A 17,363-nucleotide genomic window follows, 5' to 3' on the forward strand; every position below is an offset into this window, starting at 1 on the left:
CCTGACCAAGCTAAATCTCTCTGACCTCTGCCTAGGTATTTCACAAACCTTTAATATTTCTTCTAGGTACTTTAAAAAACAAAAAAGAGTATCTTATATTGGGCTTTTAAATTATTTATTATGCAAGAAAAAAATATTGGTTTTAGAAAAATTTAACAAAAGAATGAGAATAATTAACATTCTAAAACACTTCAAAAAATCCATTCAAAAACCCCTGTTTAATGTCTTAAACAAGATAGCTCTTCCTCCTGAACTGCATTCTATGGATCCCTACATCTGATAGCTAGACAAATTTTATTCCATAATCTTGATATCCTGACAAGAGTTTTTTTTTTCTTTATAAGCCTTACAGGGCCAACTTATTAAGAGCACTTCCATAAAAATATTCTTATTTCTTGTTTAGCACCTTTGATACCACTTCTTTACAGGTACACATAAAAAGCTATTTAAAAAGTCATAAGAAGTTCTAAAGGGGAGAAACCTTCAGGAGGATTATAAAACTGCTTATGCTTGAAATCACACACCTGTCGATCCACCTCTGGAAGCAGTAAAAGCAGTCGCTGTTGGCAATCTCCAGGAAGGACTGAAAAAGTGTGTTTGTTGATCAGTGCTCGAAGATTTGTATTGACCAGAATGGAGTCTGGTGTCTCAACATCAATTTCAGCACATTTAGTCCTTTTCATTTGTCCTACAAAAATATGAAAAAGAATCATTTAGGCCTCTTTCACATTCCTGTTTCAATCTAAACTACAGCTTGCTCTGCAGTACAAAAAACCCCACAGTTTTAAGTACTTTAAATATCACACTGTGAAGAAGGTAACACTTAAGGTTCTTAGAAATTTATTCTATGACGAACAAAGCAAGTTTTGCTCATTCATGAAGGATAAACAAATATAACATCTTCTCTACAAAAACAGAATAAGGTTTGTAAAAGTGAACCTTTTGACAGACTAAAAGTGCATTTTATGTTTGAGACTTGATTATTTCCCGAACAGAAATGAGGAAGTTTACGATAAATGAGACATACACAAAATTTGACAAAAAAGAGAAAAGAAAAATTCAAATCTATATAGAAATCATACTGAGGCCCTTTTTCTCTTGAGAATTTTTTTCATCAATTTGAATTTGCATTGCCTAAGAAATCTGTTAACGATGAGGTTACAGTCTTTTAAAAGACTGACAGATTTGTGTACACAACCGTTTAAAATGTAATATATATATACATATATGTCTCCACACATACACAAGATTAACTTAGAATATTTGCAAGCCACAACAGAAGATAACTATTCATACTGAAAGTGAACTTATAAATCAGTATGAAAAAGACATATCACCAAGAAAAAAATGAACAAAGGAAACAGGCAATTCATAGTTGACTAACCATAAACAGATGCTGAGGTGTTAATATTTAAAGAAATATCTGTTAAACCGATGAACATTTTTGGTCTATCGAAATAGCAAATACTGCATTATAGTGATAGGACTATGCAGGGAAAAAGCAAAACCACTTTCAAATACACTGGTGGGGCCGAAATTAGTATAATCTTATTACGAGAAAATTTAACAATATACAGCAAAATTTTAATGTGCATAGGAATCTAGGACCTAGAAATTCTACATTTATAAATACTCGCACAAAGCTACAAAATCCTGAATGTGGGTAACCTCTGGCTCCTGCTCTAAGTACAAACAAAAGTAATCTCTCTAAAGAGAAAAAGATTTCCCTTAAATAAAGCGCACAGGATTCCTATAAATTGAAATTCAGCACTACCTCACAAAGATTACCCTGACAAACCAGAAGGTAGGTCACCATGACGAGTCAACAGAAACCAGAAAGAAAAGATTAAGACCTAGAACCACTGCTCTCACTGAAACTGACACATATATAGAATACAGAATAGCTACGTATAAAATGATTAAAGAATATAATTGTAAAGATGAGATAATTAGAAAATACAAAGGCTTGAAAAAAATGAGACTTCTACAAATATAGAATAAAAATTGTTGAAATCAGATAGTATGAATGCATTAAAGAGCAGTTTAAACACTGTTAAACAGGGAATTTTAACCTAAAATATACAGCCAAACAGTTTACCCAGAATACAAGAAAGACGTATAAGATTAAATATTTTGAAAGCTTTAGGAGAAACATAACTGATAGAATGAGGTCTAATATATGCTTTATTGAAGACCCAGGGGAAAAAAAGAGAATGGAAAAAAAGCAATATTTAAAAAACTGACAGTAGTGCATTTACCAGAACTGATGAAAACTACAAAACTAAAGATGTAAAAGCCTAACACATTCAACACAGGGTAAAAAGAAATCCATGCTTAGACCTAGCTTAGTAAACCACTCATGAAAGACCAAGAGAATAGCTTGAAAGCATCCATAAGGAAGTGAAAGATTTCATAAAAAGAAACAACAGAATAACAGCGAAGTTCTTAACAACAAAGAAATCCAGAACAAAGTGTTTAATAACTATAAAATGTTGAGAAAAAATAACCATCAACCTCTAATGGTATGTACACCAAACTCACCTTACAAATAAACATGAAACAAAGGGATTAGAGAGAAGCAAAAATTGAGAGCATTTACTACCAAGAGACCTGTTCTAAATAAAGTTCTTAAAAAATGATACCATGGGAAAGAAAATCATTACAGAAAGATGGGCTGGAATACAATGGAGAAAAGTAGATAAATCTACACCAACATTGTAGTATAAAACAATAATATTCTGTCTGATTTGTGGGGAAAAAAAAGCAAACAAAAAAACCCCTGAAATGTCAGATAATTTTATTTAAATCCAGACAGGAAAGATCAGTGCTAAATTGTTAGAATTTTTTTAATTAAAAAAAAAAAAGGAAATAAAAAAAGCAGGACAAAGGTCAGCAAAAAAAAAACCCCAAGACTGTAGAAATTATTTCAAATAGATTAACAATTATAATACATATAGATAAAACTCACCAAATGAAAGAGATAGTCCTATTGAATTAAAATTTTAAAAATACAGCTAGCAATATGCTCTGTAAAGAGACATACCTAAAGCACGAGGACACAGAGATAAACAAAGTAAAGGTATACTAGGCAAAAACTAACCATTGGAAAGCTGGTGTGTCTTTATTGATATCGAACAAAAGACATTTTTAGTAAAAAACTTAATCAGTGATTGATAAGGTAAATAAATAATGCTAGAGGTTAAATCCACCAGGAAGATTTTAAACACGAAATTATCTAATATAAGATAGCTTTAAAATATGTGAAATAAAAAATTATTCAAATGGACAAAGCCACCATTAGGATAGGAGATCTCAACAAAACTCTCTCAATTATTAAGAAATAACTATACCAAAAGCATCCCAAAGAAGAAGGAAATTAAAAAAAAGCTGAACTATTTTTCAGATTGACGAGCATGATCCAATAAACAAGAATTCTGTGTTTTACGACTAGAATACACTTATAAAATTCATTCAAAAAAGGTCTTAGTAAATTTAATATTAGTGGTAATAACAACAATGACCAATCACAGCAGCAGTAAAACACTTATACAGGGCTTCCTAAGTGCCAGGCACTAAACACTGACATGTATTAACTCATTTATTTTTTCACACAACCCGATGAAGCAGGAAACCATTTCAAGAATGAGGAAAATGAGGCCCAGATATAGTAACTTGCCCAACATTATACTATTAAGTTGCAGTAAAGGAATTTGTGGCTTCAGGATCTGTTATTTATCACTATACTATATAGGCACAGGTATCATACAGTGCATAATCTCTGATCACAAGAAATTTAAGTTAAAAATTGATAAAAACAAAAATACAAAAATCCCTATATATTTGGTAAAACAAATATTTAAAAGTGCAAAATAACTTCTGGGACAAAAGGGAAATCGCAATAAAAAAATATAAAAACTTTTCTAACCAAATAATAATAAAAGCAATACCTGAAAGATAAAGGTAAAGGTTGTTCCTATTGGAATAGTAAAAAAATGTATAAATGAGAAGCAAAGCTTTCTACATTCAAATCCTGGCTTCCTATCACAAATGACATTTTTAATTTGAAGAAATGAAATCACAATATACACACTAATCATATTTTTTCTTTCAATGCATATCTTGATCATCTTTCTAAACTACCGCCTACAAATTCACCTCTTTCTCTTAAAAAAGTTGCACCATATTACAACTTATGTACCAGGACTGGTTTAACTGGATCCCTACTGATGATCATATAGGTGGTTACCAGTTTTTTAGTTGTATACCGATTTGCAATGCCTCTATAGACCTGAAAGCAACATCCTAGTTTCCCTCTGTCATCTAACTGACAGTATGGGAGTGTCAGCATTCCTTGAATAGTTTTTACTATTTTCTGCATTCATGGTGTACCTTCACATTTGATTCAAACTTTAGTTAAATTTTAACTTAAGAGAAACTGAGACGTAGTTGTAAATTATTCTGGTAAACAGTGCTCTGAAAATACTTGTCTGTGGCTCGATTTTTAGAATTTAAAGTTTAAGTCTTAAAGTTGACCTTTTTTTTTTCAGTTTAGGTTGCCTTATTCTATTATATTATACTTGAAATGTGAGCTATGTTTATTCTTCTGACTGAATATAGGATGTAAAAATATATAACACAACTACTGATCTCACTGACTTTAAAACAAACTATACCAATGTTAACTAAAATAATTTCATGTAAATTACTAATTCAGTTTTATCACTTACATTTTACATAAAATGTACAGATTCTTCCATGTCTGGAAAGTACTCATTGTGGTAAAATGCTGTAAAATTTCCATAGCGTTTCTTTTAATGCATATTTGCATGAAAGAAGAACTTTCATTTATTTTTTGACCGTTAGGTCAAACTTAAATAAACCATGCCTTCTTTTTTTAATGGTTAATTTTTCCTAGTTTTGTATGGAAGTTTTTAATTCTCAGTACATAATTTCTCAATTTTGTACATCCACATTTCTACATTAATTGAATGAAGATACTGAAATTGGGACTTTAACTGAATCGAAGTTAAATATAGGTTCCAAAAGGAAAAACTTTTTCTGTTCATCGCCATGTCTCTCAGGCCCTAAACCTGGGTTTGGCATATTAGTGTATCTTTTGTAAATATCTGTTTAATAAATGCATATTTTTAATCTTTGGCAGTTGAACTGATGTTCAAAGGGTATACTCAGTATGACAGATAGTGTCTCTTAAGAAAAAGTATCCTAGTTTATAATGCCACCTAGAATCAAACCAGAAAGAAGTTGACAGAAAATACTATGAATTCTATTCTCAAACTTAATAGTTTGGAAGGGTCTGGAACAATAAATGAATATAGAATAATTTTCCCCTAGAATTTTGCCAGCAATGCTGCACATTCTTTGAGCTTCTATATTTCTGAGATGTCTGCCATCCTAATTCTTGAATCTTTGTATGTAAAGTATTTTTTTCTCTCTGGAGATTTTTTTGGAATCTTCTCATTATCCTGGGTGTTTTGAAATTCCAAAAGAATGTGCCTGGGAATAGATTTCTTTTCATTCATGTTTTGACACCAATTATGTACTTTCAGCCTGTAATCTATGGCTTTCAATTCTAAGAAATGTTCTTACATTACTTCTCTTATCTTTTATACCTCCCTTTCAATATCTGCTAGTCCTACTATTAAAGATATTAGACAGCCTAGATTGGTGTTCCAATTTTCTTACCTTCTCTCTTCTCTCCTTTTAAAACTCTCCTTTGATCTATGTTCTGGGAAATTTCATCACCTTTAACTTTATGTATCTCTATTAGAACATTTTATTTCTACTATCATGTTATTTAATACCCTATCTTCTGATTTTTTAACACGTATTCTGTTCTTTCATTGGTGCAATATCATCTTTCATTTCTTTTTGTGGATATTATAGTTTAAAAAGTTATTTGTTTTAAATTTTCTCCTTTCCGAATTGTCTCTGTTTCCTTGGAGTCTATATTTCAGATTTTGTCTCTTAAGATGGAAGTTTTCTTCTAAAATGATCCTTGGTAATCATAAGTAAAAGACAGGCACTTACTAGGCTGACTGCAAATTCTGAATGCATGGATGGGTCTCATAGGCTAATGAGCTCCACAGAAGTGTGATCAAGATGATCTCTGTTTAGTTGGGAATCTATAACTTTGCCTGCAGACTTTTTTTCTGAGTTTATTCAAATTTTTTAGGTACCAATCTACCAGTCTCCTGCTGGAGCATAGATGGGGAGGAAGAAAGAAGTAGTGGTGGTAGAAATATGCCTCATTAATACTGGAAACCAAGCAAGAGGATCATTATTCAGTATTTGTATTTTACTTGATTTCTCTAATTTCAGCACATTGCCTCACTGTCTGCCTTCATCTATGTGTATTATCTCTGAATTTGAAATCTGGATGGTTTCACTTCAAAATAAACCCCTGTCTCCTACTAGGGTGAGATATCAAATTGCTTCTTATTAACTTTCAAAGAAGGTCCTTCCTTTCAACCCTATGTCTCACCCTTCTCTGCTATGATACATGATAACTCCAATGCTGGAACTTTTCTGGTATTCTGCAGCCTTAGCTGGCTTGCTTATTACTGGCATCTGTTCCTTAGCTCTGTGAAAAACTCCATCCGGTTTTCATCTTTCAAAATGGTTGACACTGACTGCCCATCTGTCGTCTTTTTTTCACCCTTCTGGATTTAATCTTTTGTGTTTCCGTATTCTCATTTTAGTGAGGTTCAGAGGAAGCAGGAAAAAAGGTTCAGTTTGACATGTTTAATTATAAGCCCTTCTACTTTTCTGTACTGGTTAGAAATAAAATATAAATAATGCTGGACAAAGCAACCTATTGTCGGAAAAAGAAATAAACCACAAAATAGTTGATAACAGATCTTAATCTGAAATAAAGTATGATAAGAGAAAGATAAGAAGAACATGAAGACAGTCAAGACCTCATAGGAAGTAACAGTTAAGCGAAGCAGCTGATGAATTTCAGACACAGTTGATAAATTAAGGCATGAGAACTGACATGTTTGTAAATTAACTAACTTACTTGTGTGGAGTCTGTCAGATCTTTGGAATGACTTCTTCCCCAAGCCTAGCAAAGGATTTTCCACTTTAACTGAAGAAGAAAAGCTAGAGTTTGAGTTCTGAGGGCTGCTTGACTGTCCATCAGATTGTTTTCCTTCCCATATAGCTAGGGAAAAAATATATAAAAGACTGGTGACATTGAGGTTATAGAGAGAAATCAATGAATCAAACAATTAAATCATTCAATGTTAAGAGGAGTTATGTATGAGGCAATGTGACCTTGCAAATGTGCTTTGAGTCTGAGAACTAAGACTCAAAAAATAAAATAAAATCCCTTCCTTCCTGCCGGCACATTATTTGCTTCTAGCGGTAAACATCCTTCCTAATAAAAATGCAAAGTTCTGCAAGACAGTTTAAATCTGGCAGGCCCATATAATCAGCTGGTGTCAAACTGAGCTGTGTAATAAAACACAAAGTCTGTACCTAGATCAGTTTAGATTAAAAACAAAACAAGCAACTGCAACAAAAAATCCAAAGGTCTGCAGATATGTCCAATGGAAACTGAAAGGTAGCATGTACTCCTAGGAAAACCTTTCAAAGGAGAGAAGTGGTGAAGAGTTCAGTTTGAGCATCTTTTGTATCAGAAAACATCAGTTTTTTAAGGTTACTAATTAGAGGCTTCCAAATATTAGATAAGACATATTGGAAGTTAGTTACTGATCTCATTGTAACATACAAATCCCACTCATGTATTTTTTAATAACTGCATGATTATCTTGTATACATTATCCATTTACCCTGGAAGGATTTCTACTAATGATTTGGAGGCATGAGGATTATTTAAATGAATATAATAATTTAAAAATAAATGACAAAGTATAAAAATTGAAAAGTCAACACAAAAATATCAGAAAAAGAAACTTCCATTGAAAAGACACATAGTCTACCTACCAGGTTTGGCAGTTACAGAGTCACTGGCTGCTTTGACAGTCTTCAGAGAAAGATGTGGGGTGGAGGATATGGACATGCTTGGCCTGCATTGTTGCTGCTGCTGCTGCTTCTTCTGCTGTTGCTGTTTTAGAGCCTATAAAGAGAAAACTGACTATAAGAAACAAAACAAATCAGTTTTTAGTAATAACAAAAAGTAAATGATTTCTTTACAAGTGGTAAAGAGCATGCTGATCATCCAATTTCTCTGAAATCTATCAAAGTAAAAAAAAAACCCAAAAAACAAACAAACAAAAAACTAAATTAAACTGATTAAACACAAGGCCTAAATGATCCTCTTAAGAGTATGGATATTTTTTGCTAGTATTACTCCTTTATATAAATATGGAAATAGTCACTAACATTTTTTAGAGCTTAAAAATCACCAGTAAGCCATTGACTTTCCATACTTGTAGTTTCCAATCATTTCTAGAAATAGAATTATAGAACTTGAACCAAGAAGAATTCCATTTGCATCAACTCCATGTAGAAATGTAATATTTAGCTTATGTATGTTTCAGAGGTGCTTCATTTAAATGAAAGGTAATGAACAACTATTTGAGTTTGAACTTGTGTAAGAGCAGTAAGATTTGGCCCAATGACAAAAATCTCAGCAATTTAAAGCAATGCAGCAAATAGAAGAGAGAGAAGATTAGAAAATACTAGTTCTAAGAATAATGGGGTTCCTTCCTCCTGGCTATTTCCAAATGTTTTTATTTCTATGATGTTCTTAGTTTATAGAATACACCAAACTAAACCATTCAGAATGAACGGAAAGACAAATAACTTCCCAGATTTTAATCATGAAGCTATATAAAAGCAATTTTTTAACTTATGGTTTAAAAAAAAGACAAACTAAGAAAGTAAAGCTCCATTCCAGGAAAAAGTTAAAGTCTATGACCTTGCTAAATTGCCATTTTAAGCTTTAACCTTCAAGACTATCATGCAGAAAAGTGTGAAATAACTGGCTACTTGTTTCCCATGACCTCTTCACAATATAGTTTTCTCCTGCTTTATTTTCACACATATCTCTGGCTCTGCTAATAAAGACACAGTGGCAAGAGCTTGTCTCCTTTATCTGAACTGTCAATGGAGAAAAGAACTGAGAGAGCCAGGTATCTGGCTTACATTCCCTACAGCATTTATAATAGGTGAGGCAGAAGCACAGTGTGTGAAACAATGTCAGTGTTGTCTGATCATCGATTCTAGCTTATCTCTCACTCTTTGCAATCAGAACAGAAAACGTTCATAGGCTTCCTAGGCAGTACTCCCTGCTACTCACAGGATCCATGTCATTCTAGGTTAATGCAAAATTTCAATAGAACCATCTGATCTCATCTATTTCTTCTGTGATCATATAAATCCAGACACATGATGGAAATAGAATAACTTATAGTCTCTCTATTTAAGAACTGTACATATTCAGTTTTCCTTCCCTCAGTGGTCTATAAACCATGTTCCTAATTCTATTTTAAAATTTAAAAAACAAATGACGGCGACAAATCTTCATTGTGGAAAAGGATATCTTATATTTAAGTAATTTTTTTCTCACCTAATACTATGAAAACCATACACTGAAGGCAAGGCCTTACTTTACATACCAATAATCTAATTTACACAATTTCTAATATTGGTGTTCCCTAAAGAAAATAAATACATATGTCATGAATTGGCTAACAAGGTTTAGGAAAATATTTGCTTTTTCCCTGTGGAAAAAAAGCACCTTATACTTCCTAAAATCTTCCAAAAAACTTACAAAACTCTAAGTGTTACAGGATACCCAGGTAGGCAGTATTAATATTATCAAATTGGTGGATATCTTTTTTAAAAAGCACTTTTGGGATTTAAACACTTTAATACCTACATAATTTTGAAAATTTTAATTTGACCCCCTCCCCCTCAGTCTTGGTTCCCAATCCTCAGAAGTAATCAATCATCAATTTATTTTTCCTTGTTAAGCTTTTTTAACACTTACATTATATTGTGTTTGTATATACATGTTCATATTTCTATTAAAAAAATATAGTCTTATATTCTAGGAATGGTATCTGACCTACATGTCATAACACAACTTAATTTTAACAATTCAGCATTATAGTGTGACATTTCCATGTCTATACATACAGAACAACCTCATTACAAAGTAAACTTTTAATCTTGCATAACTGTCCAGCATTTAGATATGCCATTGTTTATTAAGGAATTCATTAATCAATATGTATTAGGCTTTTGCAAGCTTCTTGCTATTATAAACTTTAATGCAAATATTGTTCTGGGCTTTTATATATATATATGTATTTCTCTAACAGTTTCAAAATGTTCAAATGCTTAGCCATAAAGTATATGCATTTAAAATTTTAATAGATATTACAAAATTTCTCTCCAAAGTAACTATAACAATTTATATTTCACCAGCAAACCACCAGTAGCCATTTTCCCATATACTTGCCAATGCTTGACATAAGATTTGTATACTAAAAGTAGTCTATTATTGTTTCCTTAATTACTAGTGAGTTTACATTTACTGACCATTTGAATTTCAAAAAAAATCAAAAGCAGACAAACCACTGGCAAGTAGCAATGGGAAAAAATAAGATACATTACAAATAAACAAAATTGAAACAAAAAGAAAAGACAAAAGAATACTATGCACAACTTTAGACCAATATTGGAAAAAATCAGGTGAAATGGACCTTTTCTAAAAAAAGTAATCCAAAATAGCTCAAAAAGTAGAAAATCAAGAGACCAGTAAAGGTAGATAAAATAAAACTGAAATGCTAGGAAAACAATTTTAAAAGGTAAGATTTACAGAACTTTCAAGGAAAAAATAAATTCTACAAAACTTTCCAAAAATCTAGAAAAATACAGAGCTGCACGATTTATTTTATGATGCTAGAACAATCTTGGTTCCAAACTGTACATAGTACAAAAAGAAAGAAAAAGAAAAATCCAAGCTAAAATCTTTTTAAAAATTCCATAACATGTTTAAAAATATGTAACAAACATATAGTTTATTTTAGAGAGCTATATATAGATTAACATTAGAAAATCTAGGCATGGAATTCTATAGATTTAAAGAGAAAAGCTACCTAAATCATCTTAATAAATGCTGAAGAAAACAAACGTGAAAAATTCAATTCCTATTTATAATTTAAAAAACAAACACACAAACGAAAACCTCTTAGCAAATTAGAAACAAATTAATGTGATTAAAAAAACCAGCAACTGAGAGGTACATAAATTATTAAATCCAAATTGGGAAACTGAATAAAATTTCTCCTTTTTAAAAGGATATAATGTCCTTCTGTTCAAAAAATTTTCAATGGTTGCCAGAGTCTTGCATTTTTAATGTAGGAGATTAGACTTCTGATAAACACAAACTAGCATGATTACCTGCTTTAGTGCCTTCTTGCTGTGCTTCTGTGATGGAGAAATGACTTTACCTGCAGGAATGGTGGGTGACGGGCAGCCTGACTGGGGAGAGGATGGCTGTGACGGTCTAGACGATACTAGGGGGAAAAATGACAATGAAAAACTGTGTTATCAGAGTTGACATCACGCACCATTCCTTCCCCAATCGTATGCTGCTACCTGTATTAAGAACTGTGACCAAACACTTTTGGGAAGTATCTTCTTTTTGGAGTTCTACGGCAAACAGCCTCCCTTTTCAGTTTATTTCCTCAGAAAGCTCTAGTGAAGGATGATAGGATGGGGAAGGGATGGGTGTTAGTATTCATTACTTTTCATTCTTAAATTTTTCAAAAGAATTGACTGAAGAAGCGGGAAGGAGACTATAAACCATTAGTCATCAAATTAGATAAAACTTAGAAAAGAGTCTCAAGCCTGTTGGACAATATGTGTGTTCTTAAGGTAAATTGAATGACAATATGATAGAGTGGAAGGGCACTGGATTGATGAATGGGTCCCAGTTTTCCCTATCTAAAATAAAGGCAATAAGACCATTCCACCTCAAACACTCTACCATAGCTTTAATACTTATACTCCTTCATCTCTAAAATCAATAGTTTTAGGCCTACCAGTGTTAAGAGGGCACTTTAGGATTTCTCTAATGGAAGCAATGTAGTTTATAAAATATAACCACTCTCTACTTCATCACCAGCTGTTTTATACCCCAGAGCATAGCCAAATCTTAGTCTTACGTGGAGGGTCTTCCCCTTGAAGAGCCTATACCACTTATAATAAAAAGTAATTGATCTTTACGTTCTATAAAGTTTGTCAGTGTATTATTTATGACATAAACTGCTGATTCAGACTATTTAATAAAAATAATAGTCACTATTGCTAGTGATAACTTTGAAAACCCCATGTTTACTAATGCCTTCTCCTTTCATAGTAGTTGGACTGAAAATGGTTGGATAGCAAATGACATCCCATGGTATGGTTAAAGAGCTTTAAGATACCATATAAAGTATTTTGGTAGGCAGCTACCTAACATGAAAATGCAGAAACATTGTTCATTGGAATATACAAGTTTTGGAATACGGCATTTCAACTGACTCTTATATATCCCAAGAAAGGAATACACAGGAGATAATACTTAAAGGGGACAAGAGGAGGGGAACAAGAGCAGAAAATATTAAGAAAATGACTTAGCTACATGATTTTAGCTTTGGATCCCATCCCTTGTGATATGGTTTATACAGGAGAAAGAACTGATATACAATACATGTGAAAAAGAAAAAGTTCATTGTAATATATCACACAAAAATAAAGTTAAATAATTCTTGAGGTGGTTGAGCAATAAAAAGAAACCATATCCTCTACACTTAGATGCTGAACAGTTTTTTAAAATACCAGATTTACTGAGATATAATTTATATATGCCATACAATTCACCTAATGTGTAAAATTCAATGGCTTTTAATATATTTGCAAAGTTGTGCAACCATCACCACAAGTCAATTTTCATAACCCACTAAAAGCCCCTGTACTGGTTAGCTGTCACTCTTCTTCCCCCTAATCTATGCCCCTAGTCCCCAGCAATCACTAATCTACTTTTGTCTCCATGGATCTGACTATTCTGGACATTTCATATAAATGGAATCATACAATATGTGCTCTTTTGTGACTAGCTTTTTTTCACTTAGCATGTTTTGAAAGTTCATCCATGTTAGAGCATGTATCAAAACTTCATTCCTTTTTATCAACGAATATTATTCCATTGAATACATACACTTTTTTTGCCATTATGAACAATGACATGTATTCATTAATTGAATTTTTCTTGGAAGTATGTTTTCAATTCTCCTGGATTCAAATCTGAAAGTGGAATTGCTGGGTCTTACAGTAACTCTATGTTTAACTTTTTTGAGAGACTGCCAAACTGTTTTACAAAATAGCTACACCATTTTTTAATTCCACCAAGAATATATAAGACTTCTCTAATTACCCTACATCCTCGTCAACACTTGTTATTGTCTTTTTGCTTTGACCAATGTTTTTAAAGGGACATAACGAAAACAAAGTTTAAAACTATTAACTAGGTTTATTTTCTTTTTAATGGTTTGCATAAATCTGAGAATATACACTTCCTCACTTGCCTCAAATACTGTCTGAAAATAAATAGAAAACAAACCAAACCACCAAAATAACCTCATTAGAGAATGTAAAAATTCTACTTTGCAGCCTGAAAAAGAGACATTAAGCTATCTGTAATCACCAGGGCACACTGTTTGGAATGTTTCCCCTTAAGGCAAAAGCCCTTTCTAACAAATGCAATCACACACCTATCTCAAAGCCAACTGAACTAAATCATGCAGATTCCAGGATCCACCAATGAGGAACATTCATCCTCCAGAGTTGACTTAATGCTAAGTACTGGTCTCATAACTTCTATGAAACTTAAACTTTGTTCTAACTTTAAAATATTAAAGGCTCAGAACTACAAACAGCAAATAAGATTTAAACATATGTTGAGAAACATCTCTCTGAAAGTCCTTTAAAGGGCTACACTGTCTTCGAAGACACATAATTGTATTAGAGCAATAAAGAATTAAATATCTTCCATGTACCTAGCAATCTCTGCTAGCTAGGTTCTTTTGAACAGGATTTCACTGAACTCTTGTAACTACCCTCTAAGGTGGTTACACGTTTCCTTGCTACCCCACCAAACTCCTCTAATTCTACTCTCTGAAATAACTAAATAAAATATAGTTGGGCTGCCATCCATACTGATATTTCTCTATGCAAATAAAAATATGAAAAGATTTTTAACACGTATTTATAAATAAATAAAAAATACACATTCATGTGCATACTGTGATATTATCTATATTTTACGTATCAGGAAATTTAATTGGCTTGCCAAAGGACACACTTAGCAAGGAGCACGGCCAAGACTTAAACTTGGTATTTATTTTCAGAATGAGTGGGTACTTGTGGTGGACTGAATGGTGGCCACTAAAAAGTTATGTTCATGTCCTAAGCCCCAGAACCTATGAATGTTAGGTTATTTGGAAAAAGGGTCTTGGCAGATATAATTAAGGATCTTGAAAGGAGATCACCCTGGATTATCCTAGTGGGTCTTAATTCCAACGACAAATGTCCTGAGACACACAGAGTAGACACAGAGGAGAAGGTGATGTGAAAACAGAGTAATGTGGCCACAAGGCAAGTTAGTAACCACTAGAAGCTACAATATACAAGGAACACATTTCTCCCCTAAAGCCTCGGTAGGGAGTACAGCCGTGCTGACACCTTGACTTCAGACTTCTGGCCTAAAGAACTATGACAAAACAAATTTGTTGCTTTAAGGCACCTAGTTTGCGGTAATTCATTACAGCAGCCTCAGAAAACTACTATAGTACCTAAAACTGATTTTCTTTTTTAAAGTATTATCAACTTACAGATGTTTACATACTTGAAATGTTTGAATCGAAAGCAACCATTATAAATTTGGCACTCTAACTGTCCCCTTTTGGGATAGTGGGAGCTCCTTTGAGTTGTAAATCATCTTTGGGACATGGCCCCAGCAGCATCTGACTGCTTCCACATCTGACTGACACAGAAAGTGTCTCGGGCAAATTTTGTGTAATTTTTTTGCCCAGAACTGATCAGCTACTTTCCCAAGGAACTCTGATATCTTTTAATTGGAAAAAGTATTAAAATATCATGCCCTTCACGCTCATGGTTCTCATTGCTACTGGGGTTCCACAGGTTCTAGGACTTTTCGATGGTTGCAACAAGTCTCTTTTTAAGAGGAAAAAAATAAATACATGCATAGATACCAAAGTCAAATTAGGATTACATGATCGTCACTTAACTTTTCTGATTTTATATTTCTGTCACATTTCTTCTTCCCTGATAATCTTGGTTCCTAATAACATTACTGTAATTATTAATTTGCTATTATAGGTCTAGTTTCCAAAAACCCATGCTAAAGTAATTGCTGAAAATATGATACTGAATGCAGCTTAAGATTTGTGTCCCATCTCCCATACCTAAGAGATATCTCACAGTAACTTGCCTGTATCATTATGCAACAAACTTGACATATACTGAGTTTGCTTTGTTTCATATTCCTAGACTTTTAATAATTTGTTTTAATTATATAAAGCTATAAAAAAGTTTCTTTCATATAAGTCCAGCATCCTCCCTTGTCTACACTACTTTATCAACTCTCTTGTATTGGAGTTTTTTTTGTATTTTTATTTTAGTGAAAGCAGTGTGCATATGTGTGTATTTTTTAATACTTTCATTTTTTAAGCAAAAAATCATGTACTATAAACTACCAACTTTTTATTTAATATAATTACTATATCTGGAGAATTATCTTAGAACAGAATATAGAGATCTTCCACATTCCTTTTAACGGCTGCATAGAATTCTATCGTGCAGATATACCATAATTTCTTCAACCAGGCTTGGATGAGTATTTTGGTTCTTTCTGGTATTGATTTTTTTACTGCGACGTCTGAATCAGCAGTTCTTAAGATGTATTACCAAGAACAACACTATTACTACCAAAAAAAATCTGCTGGAAATGCAAATTACTGGATACCAGCCCAGATCTACTGAATCAGAGGCTCTGAAGGTGGAGCTCAAAAATCTGCATCATAAGCTCTCCAAGTGATTCTGAAGCATCTCAAGTTTGAGATGCACTGGTCTTAAGCTATGCTATGCTATTTTGTATTGCTGACAGTGTATCTGTGGGTTGACTCTTAGAAGTAGGTTTGCTAAATCAAAGGATAAAAATGCTTCCGGAAACAAAAGAAGCTTCACTATTCTCAGGTTTTAAAAGGAATTCACACATGTTTTCCTTTAGTATTTGGTTTCATGTTTTACATTTATTATATCTTTCATTCGTTTGGACTTTATCCTGGAGTACTGTGTGAGAAATCCACTTTCATCTTTTTGGCTATTCAGTTGTTGTAACATCTTTGCACATATCTTACACATATCTTACACAAAGGTCATGCTCTGAGTTTTTGCTGTTGATGTAGCTACTGCAAATGTGTTCTCTTTTTACATATATACATAGAGTATTATCTATATCTATGGTGGCTGGTTGCCATATGCTAATTTTACTTACATCCTGCTACTTTATTAAATTCCCTTCTTTATCAATTTTCATCTCCTCTGATTCTTTTGAGTTTGTCAGATATATAATCAGATCACCTATACACAAGTAGTTTTCCCTTGTCATTTATTGTTCTAACTACTTTCTCCTGCTTACTTGTGTTGAGATAAACACCTCTAACATAATATACAAACATTAGGGGCAGATTCAGTTCCAAACCACTGCAATAAGGCATCTGAGATGCATGAATCTTTTGATTTCTCAGTATATACAGAAGTTACATTTATACGATACTGTAGTCTATTAAGTGTTCAATATTCATTTTTTTAATGTATATATCTTAATTAAAAAATACTTTATTGCTAAAAAAATGCTAATCATCAACTGTGCCTTCAGCAAGTAGTAATTTTTATTGCTAAAAAATGCTAACCATCATCTGAGCTTTCAGCACGTAGTAATCTTTTTGCTGGTGAAGGGTCTTGCCTCAGTGTTGATGGCTGCTGACTGATCAGGGTGGTAGTTGATGAAGGCTGGGGTGGCTGCGGTAATTTCTTAAAATAAAACAATGAAGTGTGCCGCATCCACTGACTCTTCCTTTCACGAACAATTTCTCTGTAGAATGCAATGCTGTTTGGTAGCATTTTACCCACAGTAGAACTTCTTTCAAAATTGGAGTCAATCCTCTCAAACCTTCCCTCTGCTTTATCAACTGTTTTACATAATATCCTAAATCCTTTGTTGTCATTTCAACGATCTTTACAGCATCTTCACCAGGAGATTCCACCTCAAAAAACTACTTTCTTTGCTCATCCACAAGAAG

The 17,363-nt window shown here is 32.9% G+C and overlaps 1 protein-coding gene across 4 annotated transcripts in view; it reads right to left on the reverse strand.

Annotated features, from left to right (window-relative positions):
- Positions 1 to 17,363, reverse strand: part of ASXL2 (additional sex combs like 2, transcriptional regulator) — a 106,109-nt gene that overhangs the window by 22,075 nt on the left and 66,671 nt on the right. For 3 of the 4 annotated variants that reach the window (XM_015588184.2, XM_015588183.2, XM_006910290.3), the window contains 4 exons: positions 11,398 to 11,513; positions 7,969 to 8,101; positions 7,040 to 7,183; positions 525 to 688 (listed from right to left, as the gene is read on the reverse strand). In XM_015588184.2, the coding sequence (XP_015443670.1) occupies positions 525 to 688; positions 7,040 to 7,183; positions 7,969 to 8,101; positions 11,398 to 11,513 (557 nt within the window). Of the gene's footprint in view, positions 1 to 524; positions 689 to 7,039; positions 7,184 to 7,968; positions 8,102 to 11,397; positions 11,514 to 11,595; positions 11,712 to 17,363 lie in introns of those variants that run through there. The other variant, XM_015588185.2, reaches the window with a different exon arrangement.

Source organism: Pteropus alecto, unplaced genomic scaffold (assembly GCF_000325575.1).
Source record: "Pteropus alecto unplaced genomic scaffold, ASM32557v1 scaffold61, whole genome shotgun sequence".
NCBI lineage: Eukaryota > Metazoa > Chordata > Mammalia > Chiroptera > Pteropodidae > Pteropus > Pteropus alecto.